Source organism: Danio rerio, chromosome 16 (assembly GCF_049306965.1).
Source record: "Danio rerio strain Tuebingen ecotype United States chromosome 16, GRCz12tu, whole genome shotgun sequence".
Classification (NCBI taxonomy): domain Eukaryota; kingdom Metazoa; phylum Chordata; class Actinopteri; order Cypriniformes; family Danionidae; genus Danio; species Danio rerio.
Genome location: NC_133191.1, coordinates 38,886,543 through 38,904,819, shown reverse-complemented (window position 1 = coordinate 38,904,819; position 18,277 = coordinate 38,886,543). Strand labels below are relative to the sequence as shown.

Below are 18,277 nucleotides of genomic sequence, written 5' to 3'. Positions count from 1 at the left end.
ACTATAGTGAATAATTCAAAATGTATATAGTTATAAACTGATAAACTACTTTTTCATGTACTAAACTTTTACTAAATTTTTTTAAATTAATGATTAACAGTTAATAATGTTGGTTGGAACTATAATTACCACAAATTACCAGTACTGTATGGTTTCAAAACACTTTATGTAGCAAAGGATCAAAAGAAAATCGGCACACTGTCACTTTAGCTCTCAAAACATGTTTCAACCGACATGGTCTTCATTAGGTGGGTCGAAACGTTGTGTGAGTGATATTACAGTCTTTTGAGAGCTAAAGTGACCGTGTGCTGATTTTCTTTGGATCTTTTGCTACAAATGTTTATTGCTGATCGAGCAAATGCCTTCGAGGTTTTCTAGATGTGTGCACATTTCTGTGTTTTGCTTGCTTAGAAACACTAAATAACAATATATTACTTATTATAAATTACTATATAATTTAACGCTGGAAACATTCATAAAAAGTTATCATAAAATTAAGCAAATAAATGCTATATTAATATAGTGTTATACATTTATTAAATGTAAATAGATTTGTATACATATAAAGATGTTTTATAGCCTTTTTATATTAACTTGCTTTTATTTCCTTCATTATAATGAAACCATTATACAAATTAAACCTGTCCAGTTTAGATCGTGTATATACAGTATCTCTGAAAAATGTTTCAGCAAGGCCAGAAAACGAGTATCTGCTATAATCACTCTGTCAGGTCAATAATGACTGATCATCTATGATGAATCATGGAAAACCGTTCAGTCTAATATATTAAATGGTGATCCGAAACAATGTTCCCCATTCGCCCGTTACGATCGCCATAATTGTGTAATAGTATACACTATTGTTTATTGTGTACATTAACAATATATAAATATATTGATGACAATGTCCAAGAAGACATTAATAACACTAACATCCATCGTAACCATATATGGTTTGCCTAGATTGTGCGTGCTGGATTATGTGTGCCTGAACGTGTGTGGGTCTGGGGGCTGCAGCTGGATATTATTCCCCTAAACTGAGGGATCATGTGTAATAGGGATAATGCGCATGCTTAAAAATGGATTTATTACAACACATTTAAAATAAAGAAGAAAGAAATGTTGAGCAGTTACAGTTTAGTTTTTTCTTTTTAATAATTAAAAACATAAGTTAAAAAATAAATTACTAAAATGTAGTCAGTTTTACTTTTTTAGTAGTTTTTTTAAGGTCGCTAAATTATTAGTGCACAATTCATAAATACAAAATAAGATTTTTTGTACCTTTAAACAGTTTATACAACTCAATGTCCTGCACATATTTTACAATATTTTTAGATTGTGTAAGCAAAAGTATTGCACACAGTACAGATAAATGTCTGTAAAATTCACACAAAAGAATTGATTCTCTTTCTAACAGGTTTTTTCTGAGGGAGTGAATATTTCTAAACTATTCTGAGGTTGTATTCTACAAAAGTAATGAGGATTATTCATTTATATATTGATTTAAAAGATTTCCATTAAAAATCATTTATCAAATTTCAATCCCAGAATCCTCTGAAGCATCAGAAATGTTTTCCGCATCAGTAAAAAGACATGTTTTCTAAATACCTAATGATTTCTGGAGGGTCTAACAACCCTTAAAATGGCTGCTGAAAAAAATATATATAGTCAAGGGATAAAAATCTCTAACCCCAGGTATTTGAACAGTAGTGGACATGTTTTGATCTTAGTGTCAGCTAATAAAAGTGCCAAAAAAAGGCACATAGTCTAAATACTGCAAACTCACTGAGCTCATAGAATCTCAACACTGGACAGTGTGTTAGAAAAAGGTATCTTCACTGTCCTCTTTGACTGGACTGAGATGAGACTTTCTCTGTTTGGAGATGGCGGCCCACAGACGACACATCATCCCACCTCTGAGGAACAAAAACAGCACCAAACATTTACTTCACATTATTGTAGTCTGGATAAGTACACTTTAAATAGTCGCTTGTTATAACTCTACATTGGTCAAATATAGACAACCCCAACATTGTTTTTTTGTTGTTGTTGTTGTTGTTTTTTTTTCAATTTAATTTGCATGATCTTTTTAACCTAATGGTTGAGTTTGTTCATATTTGACCCAACAGTTTTTAAATTTCATAAAGAAATAGTTTTTTCCCCCCCAGGAAGCATGCTTTAGATACATTGGTAATACTTTAGGTCACAATTCATGCTATTAAAGGCTTATTACCTGTCTATTTTTAAGATGTTAACTGTTCGTTAGTTACAAAGTATGATCTACATCTCTAATCCTACCCAAAAGAAACTAAACTCAACTTCTACCTTACTATCTATTAATAAGCAGCTAATTAATAGTTTATAGACTGATTTCACGTGGCTGCCATTTTAAAAGTGAAAGCGAAGCTGCAGTGGGAGAAAACCTGGAAGTATCACCTGGAGTCACACAGGAAGGTTGGGTACCTGGCTGTATATCTTATCAACGAAGAGAAAGTGACACAAATTAATCATTTCACCACCTTCCAAATGATCCGAAGGTCCATTCTGCATGGATAGTGAAAAAAATAGGGATATCTGACCTCATTTACAGCTAAGTTAAGGTAAATGGCACTAGTTAGCTAATGCTTTCTTTCCCAAACACACGTTTGGATGCCATTTATCAAACTCAAGTTAATGAACTGATTCTTACGCTATATTACACTTGTTACGATACTGAAATTCAGTACTCAAATAACAAAAAGGCAATTTCCAGCTAACATTTAATGGCCCAGTTCCACTGAGTGGTACGGTATGGGTCGCCTTTATCAGGCTTGCATTTACACTGCCTAAAGGGTACCCTTTTGGTGGGCGGGGTGTACAACAGAAAGTTTCAGTCGACGTCATTCTCACTGGAGTCAATGTCTACAGTAAAGCTGTACGGGTTGTTCACATGTCATATGGGAAGCACTTCTCACAAAACAGACGCTTTATACACATAAATACTTGTGTATAAATGTTCATTACTAACTTTTCTATGAACAGGATTTGATTAAAACTGCAGATCAATGTCAATGCGCAATAGCCTTCTGTAACATCTACAATTAGTAAAATAAATAAATAAATGCAACATTTATGAACACAAACAGACCGTTTCAGTCTCTGAGATGTTACCAATTACAGACAAACTACACGCAGCATACATTTAGTTCTTATTTGGGTTCAAAAACAGCACGCAACATATAGCCCACTGTCAGTGCAAACCTCTCATCTGTATCTTTAATCTTCACCAGCACTTGTAACCTCTGTTAGAGAGTAATTCTGTTATTCCGAGTTCATAATAGTCCAAAAGACGATGATAATAGTTATACATGGCAGTTTGTTTGTTTTAGATTGCTGAAAGAATCATTCACTCCTTTGTTTTTTCGAGATTCTCCTTTGTTTTATGGCGCTTCACTCTCGAGTTTGTCTGTGTCTAAGAGGATCAGATGTCAGAAGCACTTCAATAATCATGCGCACGTTTTATCATCAGCTCAAGAAGTTCATTATTTTAAATATAGACGTGCGGCGAGCTCCCTGGAGAAAATGAAACCGCTCGCACTTTTAGGCAGCCTCGTAAAATAAAAACGGGTCATGGCAGATTTTGTTCTTCTTTGCTTTGTGGCTGTTCATCAAGACAACGACAAGGTTTGCGTCAGCTCAAGTCAACCATGGCTTGTTATTATATAAATATAGTATAACGATGTAATGTCTTGGCTGTGTATTTAAAAATAGTGGGTTCTTTGTTTTCATTATCCTGCTTGTGTTTGCGAGAGTGACGCTTCTCTGTAAACCAATAGCGTTTAGCTGCACGTCTAGCTCTGTCTTTTGGTACCCTTTTGCTATGCTAGGTACCCTTTACAAAGAGTGCCCAAAAAATTGTGTAACGGTTTGCTTTTATAGGAAACAAAAGCCTACCGAACTGAACCGTACCGTACCACTCAGTGGAAACGGGCCTTAAGCGATGTTGAGCATGTTCTTAAACACCACTGATTTGCCATAGTATTCACTAGTGCTCATCCGCTGATAACTCGACTGATCTTCGCAGCCTTAAAACGCTCCAGTGTCCGTTTATCTGTCTTTGCACTCGGTAAAGTGCAGTGAACTGATGACATTCATGGCCAATCACAGTCATTTCTGTTGAGCACTGGTGAACACAATGGCAAATCAGCGCTGTTTAAAAACACGCTCTGCGCTATGGAGCTTAAATGTTAGCAGGAAATGGACACTTTTAAAAGTTCAGTACTGGGACAACACTAATACAGACAATACGAGGGTGTGCTACACTGGACTGCATCGTTTTATCGCTCACCGGGTCACATAGGCTGAAGCAGGGAAGCTTGGTGTTTACCTGGTGCCATGAACTGAAGCCTAGGAGGACTCTTAAAGAGATTGTGATTTTATTTGATGCCTAAAATGCTTTTAATTGATTAAACTTAACTGAATGATAATAAAGTTATGTTTACACCACATCTGCACTTTAAAATCACAGCAACAGCTGGAGGTTTGTAGTCCACAGCATGTTGTTGCAATGTTTACAGTGCTGATTCTATACTTCCAGGTTTCTTCTCACCGCAGCCTCACTTTTGTTTTCTAAAATGGCGTGAAATAAGCGTGTTAAGCTAGTAGTGTTAATGGTTTGTAAATACCATGAATTGGGACAAAATAAAGTCTTACAGATATATTTATTACATTTTTTGAATTGCTTTTAAGTTGCCTTTAACTTTTAAAATGATTCTGCAACATAAATGTTTAAGAATTAAATAATTGCAGCCTAGGTGAACAAAGAGACGTCTATAAAAATCATATCAAAATGAATGTACAGTATGTTTGCATTCTTAAAATAAAATATTAAATTTGAACTATTAAAATATTTGCCCAATACATTGGCTTCTTTTTACTGATGTAAACGAGACTCACTTGATGCCACAGTACTGCAAATCATCTTTGCAGGCGAAATGGAGGAGACTATCCAGAGTGAACTCATGAAAAACAAGCTTAAAGTAAAAAAAAAGAAAAGAAAAAACAGATATAAATACTATTAACTTTTATATTTAAGTATTTTAACGTGCCTTTCAACTTTAAATGATACAACAATAAATACACATTGGCAATCAAAGCTTGTGATTAAAAGTCATATTTTTCATATTTCCACTCACTAGTTCTATAGTTTTCTCATCCACGGGAACACCTCTTAACCAGCGCACCATAGCTGAGTTTTGAGCATTATGGGATGTTTGTTTGTTATCTGTAGAAAAAAAGAAAAAGAAAAAAAAACATTACAGACTTGCTACACTTACATATGGCCACTTTATTAGGTACAGCTGTTTAACTACTAGTTAATGCAAATATACAATCAGCCAATCACATGACAGAGGAAGAAAAAGGGGATTTTAGTGACTATGAACAGTTCTGGAGAGTATTTTCCCTTTACTATTATACGCAAGCACATATTTTAAGCATTACTTCACTTCAAGTCGCTTCAAAAATTGCACTCAACAATTAATTAGTGAATTACACTGACATCTTTTCATGAGTCAACAACTGACTGGTTTAAATGATCTGTTCAGAGTTAGTCTAGAGTAAATGATTCACCGATTCAAATGATTTATTCAGAGTGATGCTTGGTTCCATTCGGAAGGGCTCATGCCTGATTCATGACTGATTCAAATGATCTGTTCAGAGTGAGTCTCCAGTAAACAGTTCACTGATTCAAATGATCTGTTCAGAGTAAGTCAATAGAAAATGATTCAACGATTCAAATGACTCATTAAAAGTGGTGATGGGTTCCATTTGGAAGGGCTCATCCCTGATTCATCACTGATTCAAATGATCTGTTTAGAGTGAGTCTCCAATAAACAATCCACTGATTCATATGATCCGTTCAGAGTGAGTCTCTAGTAAACAATCCACTGATTTAAATGATCTGTTCAGAGTGAGTCTGCAGTAAATGATCCCCCGAGTCAAATGATCCATTCAAAGTAGGGTTGGGCGATGTCGACCAATTTGGCATCGTACGATGTCTAATGTGAAACATTGTGATGGACGATTGCATCGTCATTGCGAAGGTCATGCACTATAGGAGAAGGTGAATTAATTATTTATGAATAAAAAAATAATAACAAATTCATTATTTGTAGTCTACCGCTTCAACTACCTGACCTGCATGGTCTTCGATTTATCCATAATCAAATCATAAATGAATAAAGATAGTACAAGTGTGAAAGCGAAAGATTGAAGCACTGTACTGATGCTATTATACCGGTTTTCAGCGGTATAGTTTGGACGGGAATCTTTTTAGAAATGCTAGGTGAAACGCCAGTGTGGACATGGATGACATTTTAAAACTAAGACGTATTAGTGTAAACAGGGCCCAAGTGTGTAATTTTCGCGAGCGGGTTGCTGCTGCCATGGGAGCAGGATCGCGTCCATCGCCGATGGATGTTGGCATCATCTATCGACCCATCCCTAGTTTAGAGTTTGTCTCCAGTAAACTATTCACTGATTCAAATGATCTGTCCAGAGTGAGTGTCCGGTAAATGATTCACTGATTTTACAAAATGGTCTGAATTGGGTTCAGTGTGGTTTCACACATTTTCACTTGAATTATTAGTTTTAAAAGTTTTGGTAATTCAAGTTTCCTAAAAAAATACACATTCATCAGTAAGTACTTTTACATCTCTTACTACAGTATCTATTACTTTTATGACCCAAAAATGATAACTGCCATGTATTCTCCATCATGGAGTTTAAACTGTTTCTAAGTTTATAAGACAAAAGAAGACATTTTGAAAAATGCTGCTTGCTGGCACCGATCAACTTCCAAAGTAGAACAAAAATGATTATGGAAGTCAACGAGTGCCAGAAACCAATGATGATTATATGCATATAAGCACATGCAGTTAAAAAACGCAAGCCCTCGGGATAAGCCACAAACTTGGGTTTGTCTACATAATGTAAATGTTATAAGCTAGTACAGGGAGTGTTCAGTATAAAACACTCCACCCAGAACTGAAGGCAAGCAGCAGCAAGTGGAGCAATTGTGAATGAATGTGACACAGATCGCTCTACGGCCACACCTTTTGACTGCCTCAGGCAAGAACTTTTGCTCAAATGGAGGAAACAGTTCATTAAAAAAACAACAACTGTTCATTGGTGAATACAGTGCTCATTTCTGAAATGAAAGTGATACAAATAAATTAACGTGAGCCACCTGTAGCAGCAGATGCAGCCTTGTGCTCCAGGGCATTGATGTGTCTTTGTTTGGACTGAAGTGAGGTCTTCAGGAGTTGTTGGAATTCTTTCTCCTTTTCATTAAGCTGCATCAGCAATCTGAAATAATATGAGCAGTTCACAACAGCATGACATTTGTGTAATTTATTCATTACTGAACAGCTTCCATTCACTGCCCTCTTGTGGTTAGTTGGGAATATGAAAGTCATTTTCTTTTGATGACATCATCAAAACTCTGAGGTCTCACTTATAAATGTGGCTTATGGAAGCTACTGTGAAGTTTCTTATACTTGCTGGTGAAATTTTATTTTCACAAACAGATGTTTCTTAAAAAGATACCAACTCTAACAGACTTCTTATGTGAAATAGAACATTCAATGAATTCACTTAGATCAATGGTTTCAAACTCAACTCCTGGAGGGCCGCAGCTCTGCGAAGTTTAGCTCCAACCACCTCCAACTCACACCTGCTTAATAGTCTCTATTAGTCTTTAACACCTCGATCATTTGGATCAGCTGTGTTAGATAAGAGTTGGAGCGAAACTGTGCAGAGCTGCGGCCCTCCAGGAATCCAGTTTGAGACCCATTACTTAAATTAATTTTTAAGAAATGTGCTTCTTAAATATGATAAAAAATATGATATCATGCAACATGATTCTTTTTTTATTGTATTATTTATTTATTTGTTTATTTATATTTTCTTCTTCTCTTCTTTTATGTTTATCCAATGTGAATATTGTGTAAAAGGATTGTATTCCTTTACGGTATTCTTTATATTCATTTAATTTCTTTTCGACTTAGTCCCTTTATTAATCAGGGGTCACCACAGCGGAATGAACCGCCAACTTATCTAGCATATGTTTTACGCAGTGGATGCTTTTTCAGCTGTACACTTTTACATTAACACACATTCGCTACGGCCAATTTAGTTTATTCAATTCACCTATAGCGCATGTCTTTCAGGTGCCACCGAAGCACCTGGAGGAAACCCACGCCAACACATGAAAGAACATGCAAACTCCACACAGAAATGCCAACTGACCAAGCCGGGGCTTGAACCAGCAACCTTCTTGCTGTGAGGCGATTGTGCTATCCACTTCGCACCGTGCTGCCCCCTTTATTCTTTATATTGTTATACAGTTTCTTGGAATAAAAAAATAAATAAATGTACAAATTTTTAATGAATCTGGCTTATGTTTTTACTTCTGTTATTTGAATGTTCTATTATCTTGGGAACTTCTGTTTTTTGATGTCTGTTTTTCTGTAATTGCTATTTTCAAATTAAAAAAAAGTTTCACAATAAAATAAATAAATGGCTTACGCACAAAACGTGTGGAAATGTGTGTACGTCACTTCCCACGCAAAGTTTGAGATCTATAAAAGCAAACAAAACTAAAAACAAACATATTTAACTTAAATATTGATTTATTAAACTACCAAACCATAATATGAGCCATAAGCATTAATAAATAAAATAAATAATTCTGACGAAGGTTCGCTTATACGAAGGTTTCTATGCAAAGTTTTATAAATGAGACCACTGATGATTACTGCGGTAGTTTGCTGCATGCTGGTCTATAATTGTGATTTTATTACTTATATATGGGTCAAAGACCAAATGTCCAATGTTTTGGTCTACATTGAGTAAAACAAAAAAAAGTTATTTTAAATATTTACAGACAGCATACTACTGCAAGTGAACAGTCTAATGTCTAAAAGCATTCATTAGAATAAATTGTCATGAGTGAAATGAGGTTCCACTTTTACAACATTTAGAACAACATAAGTATATTTATGTCAAAATTAAACCACATATTAATTCAAAACTGTGTTTTTTATTAAACACGATTTTATATTTTATTACATTTTGTTTAATTTAGAATGCATTGCTGACAAATAGGCAAACCTAGAAGTGGGAAGAATAGTAGCAAAGTAAAAAGAATTATAATGGCAATTAATTTGTATTTTGGGGCTGCAATTTAATCCCTAAATAATGTCTTTTAATATGTCATCAAATGGTTTTTGTTCTAAATATGACGAACAAGATTTTTTGAACACCAAAACAACTTTTTAGTGGTGTCTTAGGTACATTATTGTAAAAAAAAAAAAAACTACAAAAAAGGGGGCGGGGGGCAATCATAGCTGCATTGCATCTCTGTTTTGATACTGGAAAATTTTTGTCTCTGACTCATAAATAGTGGGTACCGAAAGTATTCAGACCCCCTTAAATGTTTCACACTTATTGCAGCCATATGCTAAAATAATTCAAATTTCACAACTTGAATGGCCCAGCCAGAGCCCTGACTTAAAACCAATTGAGCATCTCGGGAGAGAACTAAAAATGGCTGTCCACCAACGTTTACCGTCTAACCTGACATAACTGGAGAAGATCTGCAAGGAGGAATGGCAGAGCATTCCCAAATCCAGGTGTGAAAAAATTGTTGCATCTTTCCCAAAAACGCTATATTAGATCAAAAGGGTGCTTCTAAATACCAATCGGAAAGGTTTGAATACTTAGAACCATGTGATATTTCAGTTTTTCTTATTTAATAAATCTGCAAAAATGTCAACAATTTTGTGTGTTTTCTGTCAAAATAGGGGACTGTGTGTACATTAATTAGAAAATGTAAATGATTTCAGCAAATGGCTGCAATATAACAAAGAGTAAAAAATGAACACTTTATGTACCCACTGAATGTGATTTTTTTTTCAACACAAGTACTGATACCTCCTGGACTCCAAGCGAAGTTCTGACAGCTCCTTTGCGAGTGAACTGTAACTGGAGATGAGGGCAGTGGGTAAACTGTTGCATGTGGAATGACCTTCTTCAGGATCTTTAGTGATAACCAATGTTTCTTTGTCCTTGGCGAGGGGCGTGACGATTGATTCAGAATCAGCCTCTGTGGGATGCTCGGTTTCTGGTGAACCCTCCTCGTTTTCAAATGAAGACTGCAGCTGAAGCTTGAGCTCTAGATTACAATGATAGTATGCAAAATACAACAGTAGCTTTAAATTCTTTTATTGAATCACTAAAGAATAAGTATTTTTTCACACAATACCTGGGAGCAGAACTGTGATTGCATCTTGTACAGCCTGCCTCAGCAAGTTGTCCAAAGCAAACATCCAGTGAGGTTTAATCTGCTGTTTCCTCAGAACCTTCTTGACCTATAAACACAATAGACACATATACGGTTGAAGTCAGAATTATTAGCCCCCCTTTGATTTTTTTTCTTTTTTAAATATTTCCCAAATGATGTTTAACAGAGCAAGGGAATTTTCACAGTATGTCTGATAATATTTTTTTCTTCTGGAGAAACTCTTATTCGTGTTATATCGGCTAGAATAAAAGCAATTTTTGATTTTTTAAAACTCATTTTAAGGACAAAATTATTAGATGTTATTAAATAAATTAGTTATTAGAAATGAGTTAATAAAACTATTATGTTTACAAATGTGTTGGAAAAAATCTGCTCTCTGTTAAACAGAAATTGGGAAAAAAAATAAACAGGGGGGCTAATAATTCTGACTTCAACTATAAATTTTAGTTCACACAAAAATTATATTTCTGACTTATGACTTCCATAGTATTTGTTTTTACTGACAATGGATGTCAATGGTTACAGGCACTTAAGTCTGAGTTAATAGTAAATAAAGTTTCATTTTTGGGTGAACTATCCCTTTACACGCCTCAGTAAAGCAACATCATTTAAAAAAAAATAAAACATTTGGAAAATCTTCATATTGCAAAACAGACATGATAGACAGAAAAGTTTGGTCTAAAGACTTTCAGGTCTACTCTGTTTTTTATAAGCATATTGTGCATTTGTTATGACAACTGTTAGCATAATCAACCTTTAGCATCACATATCATTATGTTTCTGCCTAATATCATCATCAATCCACATCAAATGGATATCAGGGGTTTTTTCAGACACTCTCTTTTTGCTTTACATGCAATCAGATGTCCTCTTAGGTGGTCCTTGGTAAATAAAAGCCACAAAAGGAGTCTAGACCTTTTGTCTTGAGTTTATAACAGACTAAGGTAAAGACAAAAAACATACGGCATCCTGGAAGCTGAAGAGCACCGCCTGCAGGCTGCTGAGAGGCACAGAGGAGTTTAAAAGGCTGGAGCGTAAAGTCAGCAGGCTGTTGGTCAGGAGTCTTTTGTCTGGAGAGCGGATGTTTTCTCGCAGGCAGCCGATCAGCTCGCTGATGTGATCTGAGGTGATGCACGGCTCCTCCGCCTGCGAGGAGAGAAAACAATCCTTTATACGCCTCAATTCAGAGTAGTTGTGACAACCTTCAACATCAGACATCTCTGATGATAAAATCTCTCATGACAGGGGAGAATGCGAATCTACCTGCGGCATTGTTTCCTGAATGTTTTGAACTACATGGCTGATGTCCTCTGTAAGGATCCTGTGTAGCGTATCCCTCCGCTCACTGTCTTTTCTGAGCATGAACAGGCCTAGATTCTCTCCAGAACCTGATGGACTTGTGGTCATGTCTATTTGAGGCTCATCTGGCACTCTATAGACAGAAAAAAAAAACAGAAAAAATGTAAGCGAACAAGTGATTTTAGATTTGAAAACACTGATAAACTGTGACTTATGACAGCACCAGCCATGGCGGAAAAGCTGATTTGAATTTAGCAGCTGATCGTGTGACGCACTGAGCATTCTAATCACACCATTTTGTTTGTAATAAAAATAATTAACATTTCAAAGGGTTAATTATTGTCTTAATGGTGAAAATGAGCATTTTTAGGTAAAAATGTAAAATATTAATAGGAATACACTTCAAAAATAGTTTTCTGTGCTTTGTATGTCTACAGAACGAGTAAATGTTTGTTCTTTCCTGTTCTGTGTATTTATAAAACCTTAAAATAAAGAATTCTCATATAAATTTATATATGTGCCAATAATTTTGACATTTATTCATAAAGCTGCTGTTCTCAATCAAAGCAGCGTTTTAGTTAACAATAGGGATGTAACGGTATTGTAAATACCGTCATACCGCAATATTAATTTTTTTCGATATTACCGAAGTCGCATGACTCGGTAAAACTATAGGTCCTCTGAGAAGATTTGCTCAGGCGAATGAAGCGAACGGGAGGTAGCGAAAACTACAATTCCCATCAGCCCATGCTTGACCATCATCCCTTGCGGTCTGTTGTCGCTACAGATCCAGTAATGCGGAAATGGAGTGTGCTGCTAAAAGCGGGGATGAAAAAGAGCTGGAAAACTCTAAAGCGGGTGTTGTCGCCGCGCGCGTACTGAATAGAGGTGTTGTCGCGTGAGTTCTTATCAGCTGTGCGCGAGTTCTTATCAGCTGTGTTGTCGCGTGCATACTGAATAGCGGTGTTGTCAGCACACTGTTCAGATTGATGCAAACATGAGACCTCTATCTTACTCATGGTTTGTCCTCTCAAGTGGGGGAAAGACAATGCACAACGTTACCCACTGCTGTCAACCTGGGCCAAGTCATATCTCTCTTGTCCCAGAAACCTCAGTCCCAAATGGGAGGGTTTTTTTTTTCTGTTGCAGGGGACATTGTAAATACCCAGAGATACCAGCTTTTACCAGATTATATATATATGATCATTTTCCTTTAAACCCATCTCTATCTAAGTGAGTGAGTGATTAAATGTTGAATGTGATGAGTTTTCAACAATACTAAATTGAAACTTTATTTTTTTTACATGGTTTAATATTTTTTTGTTATTAAAATTGAAGTTCCTGTTTCAAAGCTTACAGATAGATGGCTAATTTGTATGTCATTGACACTTTTGGCACTTTTTTGGAGTATTTTCATAAGTTTTGTTTTTTCCTGTAAATGATTCAATAAATACCGTACCGTGACATTCATACCGAGGTATTACCGTACCGTGAAATTCTGATACCGTTACATCCCTAGTTAACAATATAAGAAATAAAAACAAAAGATCAAGCAATGAAGACATTTTTCACAGCCTTCTTTGCTCATATTTACCCTCATTTCAATATGAGTGGAGGACATTAAATGATATGGACATATAATTGCAGAAATCTGGGATGTGATGTGTGGACTCACGTCAGGAAGCCACTGGTGCTCGGAGGACTTTCAGCCATATTGTTTCCTTTGAAGGCAGAAGTGGCTCTTCTCAGATCAAAAGAGCAGGACAGTTCATTGTGCTCCACATCTGTGTTCTCCACACGCAACGCAACAGGAACCGACATGCTCCTGTGAAATTCTCCTATAACATAAGACAAATAATCTCAAATGTCTAATATCCAATGTGGATAATGTCTAGCACATTAAAGTATTTTTTTTCTGTTTCTTAGTTCATTTTAAATTAAGATTAGCTTTTTTATATATGAAGATCTAAATACAACTGTACGGAAAACTTTGTGGACACTTTAGAAGGAATATATTTATTTAATTATTATTTTTTTGTACATTTTTAATTAAATAATATATTATTTAAAAATAGTCGATAAAAATGACCCATGTCAGGCATATTTAAAATATAAATAATTTGATAAAATATTACATTAACTTATTATGAAATGTAGTATGATCATGTTATATATTTTTAAAAATCCGGTACTTATAAAAATGTATAACATGATCATACTACATTTCATACAACAATCAGAATAAGCATTTTTTTTCACCAAAATCTTAAATGAATATATTATCTTTTGATGATGGAACATTTTTTCTCTTACATTTGAGATTTATTTGTACACAAGTAAACACTTTACATCCATTTAATAGGTTTTACATACAGAATCACTTCACCAAATTTAATTTGATGCACACAACTAAATCTTTTTGACCAATGAAAAGCATATTAAAACTACCAGGAAAATATATCATGGCTTCTTCTTAATGTTAAATGTCTTTTATTTTGGTGGCCAGTTTTGGAAATGACCAGTTGGTAGTAACTAATATTTTATACATCCTAAATAATATTAAAAAATAATACAAATATTTTATATGTTATTTTTAATATTTTCTTTTAATAAAAAATATGTTTATCTTTGATTTATTGCAAAGGTAAGAATTTTTATTAAGAAAAATAAATTGACTGCATAGCTGTATAAACATTCATGGACATTAGAGGGCAATAATAGCTTTTCAATAAAATCATTCTGACCAATGAACAGCTTATTAAACTCAGGAGAAAATATATCATGGCTTTACCTAAATGTTAAAAGCCTTTTATTTTTGTGGTCAGTAGTAAAAATTACACTTTGGTCGAAACTAAGGCTGCGTCCAAAATTGAATACTTCTTTACTATGTAGTAAGCTAAAAACAGTATGCAAGCCAAGTAATATATCCGAATTCATAGAGTTCGAAAAACAATATGCGAGAAGTACCCAGATGACCTACTACTTCCGATGAGATTCTGAAGTGTGCATCCGATGGTTGTTGCTAGAACGAATATAGCCGAAAGTTAATGACAATTATTTATATTATTTATCAAATTTCCGATCTATTGTATTTTATTAACGTCAACCCCCACCCCAAACCTAAACCTAACCATCTACTAATGTAAGTACAGTAGTTGTAGTATTATTTATGCTATATTTATTATTTATATCTATAAAGTTACCCAATATTTATTAAAAAAAAAAAAAAAAATATATATATATATATATATATATATATATATATATATATATATATATATATATATATATATATATATATATTTAACGCCAACCCCCACCCCAACCCTAAACTCAATCGTCGCAGTACTGTAAAAATATTATTTATTGTTATACAGCGTCATAAAAAAATGCTGCTATACTGATGTGCATATCGCACTTCCAGTCGGCTGCTTTTCCAATCTAGACCGCATCTGATAGACGCTACGATCCCATGGCACTCTTCGAGAGAATTCATGAATGGGACTAAAGCGACGAAACTGACGTGGGTAGGTCACATCATCATGACAAAATGGCGAATGCAGTACGTTCAAGTTCCATTTATACTACTCGCATTCATACTGTATAGAACGTACTTTTCTAATGGCTGAGAAGTAAATTCAAATGCAGTACCTACTGAGTAGTAGGCTATTTCGGATACAGCCTAATATTTTATATAACCTAAACAAAATAATAATAATAATATTACATATTTTATATAATATTTTTATTATAACTTTTTACTTTTAAAATGTTTTATTTCAGATTTAATTGCAAAAAAAATCTTTAAGTAAAAAAATAAGTAGACTGCATAGCTGTATAAACATAAATGGACATTAGAGGGCAATAAAAAGTAGTGAGTGTGCAATGACTACATTTTGTTTAAGTTAAAAGTGCCAAAGTACCACTCTTTTAAAGCTGTTGTTTTTGAACATGGTTATACTTGCTCACCGGCAGGTTCTTTCAGACTGTTGTCCGCCAGAGGTTTTAGTCTCTTCTTGGCACTGGCCTTCAGAAAGCCGTTCTTCAGGAGCTCTGATGCCGTGGTTCTCTTGTCTGGGTTTGGCTCAAAGCAGCACATGATGAAGTCTTTGGCTTGCTCTGACATGCACTCCGGCACTGCAGGGTGAATCTTAAACATGCCCACCTGCAGAAAAACAATTACTCACTAAACCTCATCATGTCATGTTTTATAGCTGATTTTCACATTTATTACAAATTAGACTTCAGCTACTTGCCAGAGAAATAACTCTTTAAAAAAGCATGTATGAATACAATGGCATGTAACAGACATTGTGAACACTAATTTATATTAACTCAAAAAATAACTAAAAAGACTACTATATATATATATATATATATATATATATATATATATATATATATATATATATATATATATATATATATATATATATATATATATATATATATTAAAATAAATAAATAAATCAAATTAAAGAATTAAAAGGCAAAAATAAAACGCAATTACTGAAATGGCAACTGAAACTTAAATAAAAATTTCTATAAAACCATATACTTAAAAGAAGGCAAAAACAAAAAACAAATACTAAAACTAAGCTGTAAAATTAAATCAGGAAATAAATGTCTGTTAATATATTTAATAATAATAATAATAATACAATAAAAAATGATAAATGAAATGTCAAAAACAGAAAACAAATTACAATAAAAATGTAAATGAATAAGCAATACAAAAATGTCCATATAATTAACTTGGACAAGTTAATTAGTTTAACAAACTAATAAAAATTGGAATGAAATATATTATATGATATTTAAAAAAAAACAATAACATGTATAAAAAATAAATAATATTTGGGAATATTAATAAAATATTCTTAAATAATTATTTATATAGGGCTGTGCAATTAATCAAAATCATTAATTCGATTTAAAATGTTACGATTAGCTATCGCAAGAAGCTGCAATATATAATATGTAATATTTAATTTCCCCCCGCCAGGCATATTAGCCAATTTGAGCCAATAAATAGATAAATAAATGACTGAATGAATGAATTTATTAATAGATGAATGAATGAATGAATGAATGAATGAATGAATGAATGAATGAAAGAAAGAAAAAAGTGCACCTGCTGAGAGTGCAGGCAGCTAGAGACCCTCGCGGCCAAAAAACAGACTGGCCCACCGGGAATATTTCCGATCCTTCTGATTAGCCAATCTGGGCCTGACTAACACTCACTGCATTTTAGCAATAAGAAGCTACAATACAGATTGAGTTGAAGCTTGACTACAAAACTAAATCGAAATTCTAATCGAAAACGCAATATCTCTCAAAAACAAATATATATATATATATATAAATATATATATATATATATATATATATATATATATATATATATATATATATATATATATATATATATATATTTTTTTTTTTTTTTTTTTTTTATTTATTTATTATTATTATTTTATTATTAGATATCTTTTTCAAAACTACACAGTCCTAGCTTAAACTGTCTGTTTACAAACACTGAATCTAATAAACATCCAATGAGCATGAAATCGAGTTGGAATGTGAGAACGTAACATAAATAAACCTCACAGCTCATTTAACCTGGTTATATAACAACCCACTTAAAACAACACTCCAGATTCCTGCTTGAAAACCCAAAGCACCTTAAACATGGCTGCCTGAGGACTTCCCAGCTCATGAAAGGGTGGCTTTCCGGTGGCCATTTCAATGATAGTACAGCCCAGAGACCAGATATCAGCCGGTTTTCCATACCCACGAGGCCCCTGGTCGATGATCTCTGGAGCCATGTACTGCAAAGTCCCTGCGCACAAATGAACCATTAGGAGTTTGAAAAGCAAACACAGCAAAGTACATAATGTAATGTGAGAAGCAGTAAAGTATGTGCTGGGAGACTCACCTGTGAACGTCTCTGTACAGGGATTGATTCCTGCTAGTCTCTTAGAGGTGCCGAAATCGGATATCTTAAGCACACCGCTGTATGTGTTTACCAAAACATTATCACCCTGGTGAGAGGAAGAGTAATGCGGTTTAAACGATATGTTGATGAACAGATCAAGTGTCCTCCGCTAATATTGGTGCCATTGGTAAATATGAGCAAAGAGGCTGTGAAATAAACTTGGATACAATATATTTTAGGGTGTCCTTGTTCCAGTGTAACTATTTACTTACTAATTATAATGAATTACATGTACTTACTATATGGTTAGGGTTAGAATGTGGGTTAGGTTGAGGTGAAGTTGTGTGTAATTTGACTACCCTTTTGTTATGTTTGGGATAAAAACATCCACTGAACTAAACTGCAGTAAAAATGCATCAGATTAATATTTTTTTCTCTTTTTTTTTGCATAAATTTGTTAATCAAACTCAGTCCTGATCAAAACTACAAAATGTTTATAAAAATTACGGGATTTTAACTCTTCACTTGCCAAGTTCATAAATTATGTCACTGATTTGGTGAAAAAACAGAAACAGAATTACTCATTTTCAATATAAAAAGTAGTTATGGATTGGATTTTTTTACTCTTTTATCACAGTCTTGGACATGTGAACAATTAGTTGGCTTTGATGCATTGTTAGATTTTCATTTTTTTC

The 18,277-nt window shown here is 34.1% G+C and overlaps 1 protein-coding gene across 2 annotated transcripts in view; it reads right to left on the bottom strand.

Moving 5' to 3' along the window:
• Positions 1 to 1,133: 1,133 nt before the first annotated feature.
• The window catches only part of si:ch211-1i11.3, a 50,965-nt gene continuing 33,821 nt past the window's right edge, over positions 1,134 to 18,277 (bottom strand). The window contains exons 17-28 of one of the 2 annotated variants that reach the window (XM_009292511.5): positions 17,583 to 17,688; positions 17,329 to 17,486; positions 15,614 to 15,809; positions 13,320 to 13,482; positions 11,609 to 11,777; positions 11,309 to 11,491; positions 10,307 to 10,412; positions 9,976 to 10,216; positions 7,229 to 7,347; positions 5,175 to 5,263; positions 4,936 to 5,012; positions 1,134 to 1,916 (exon numbers count right to left, since the gene is read on the bottom strand). In XM_009292511.5, coding sequence (XP_009290786.1) covers positions 1,820 to 1,916; positions 4,936 to 5,012; positions 5,175 to 5,263; positions 7,229 to 7,347; positions 9,976 to 10,216; positions 10,307 to 10,412; positions 11,309 to 11,491; positions 11,609 to 11,777; positions 13,320 to 13,482; positions 15,614 to 15,809; positions 17,329 to 17,486; positions 17,583 to 17,688 — 1,704 coding nt within the window. In that variant the 3' untranslated portion in view covers positions 1,134 to 1,819. The remainder of the gene's footprint in view (positions 1,917 to 4,935; positions 5,013 to 5,174; positions 5,264 to 7,228; positions 7,348 to 9,975; positions 10,217 to 10,306; positions 10,413 to 11,308; positions 11,492 to 11,608; positions 11,778 to 13,319; positions 13,483 to 15,613; positions 15,810 to 17,328; positions 17,487 to 17,582; positions 17,689 to 18,277) is intronic. The other variant, XM_021466953.3, reaches the window with a different exon arrangement.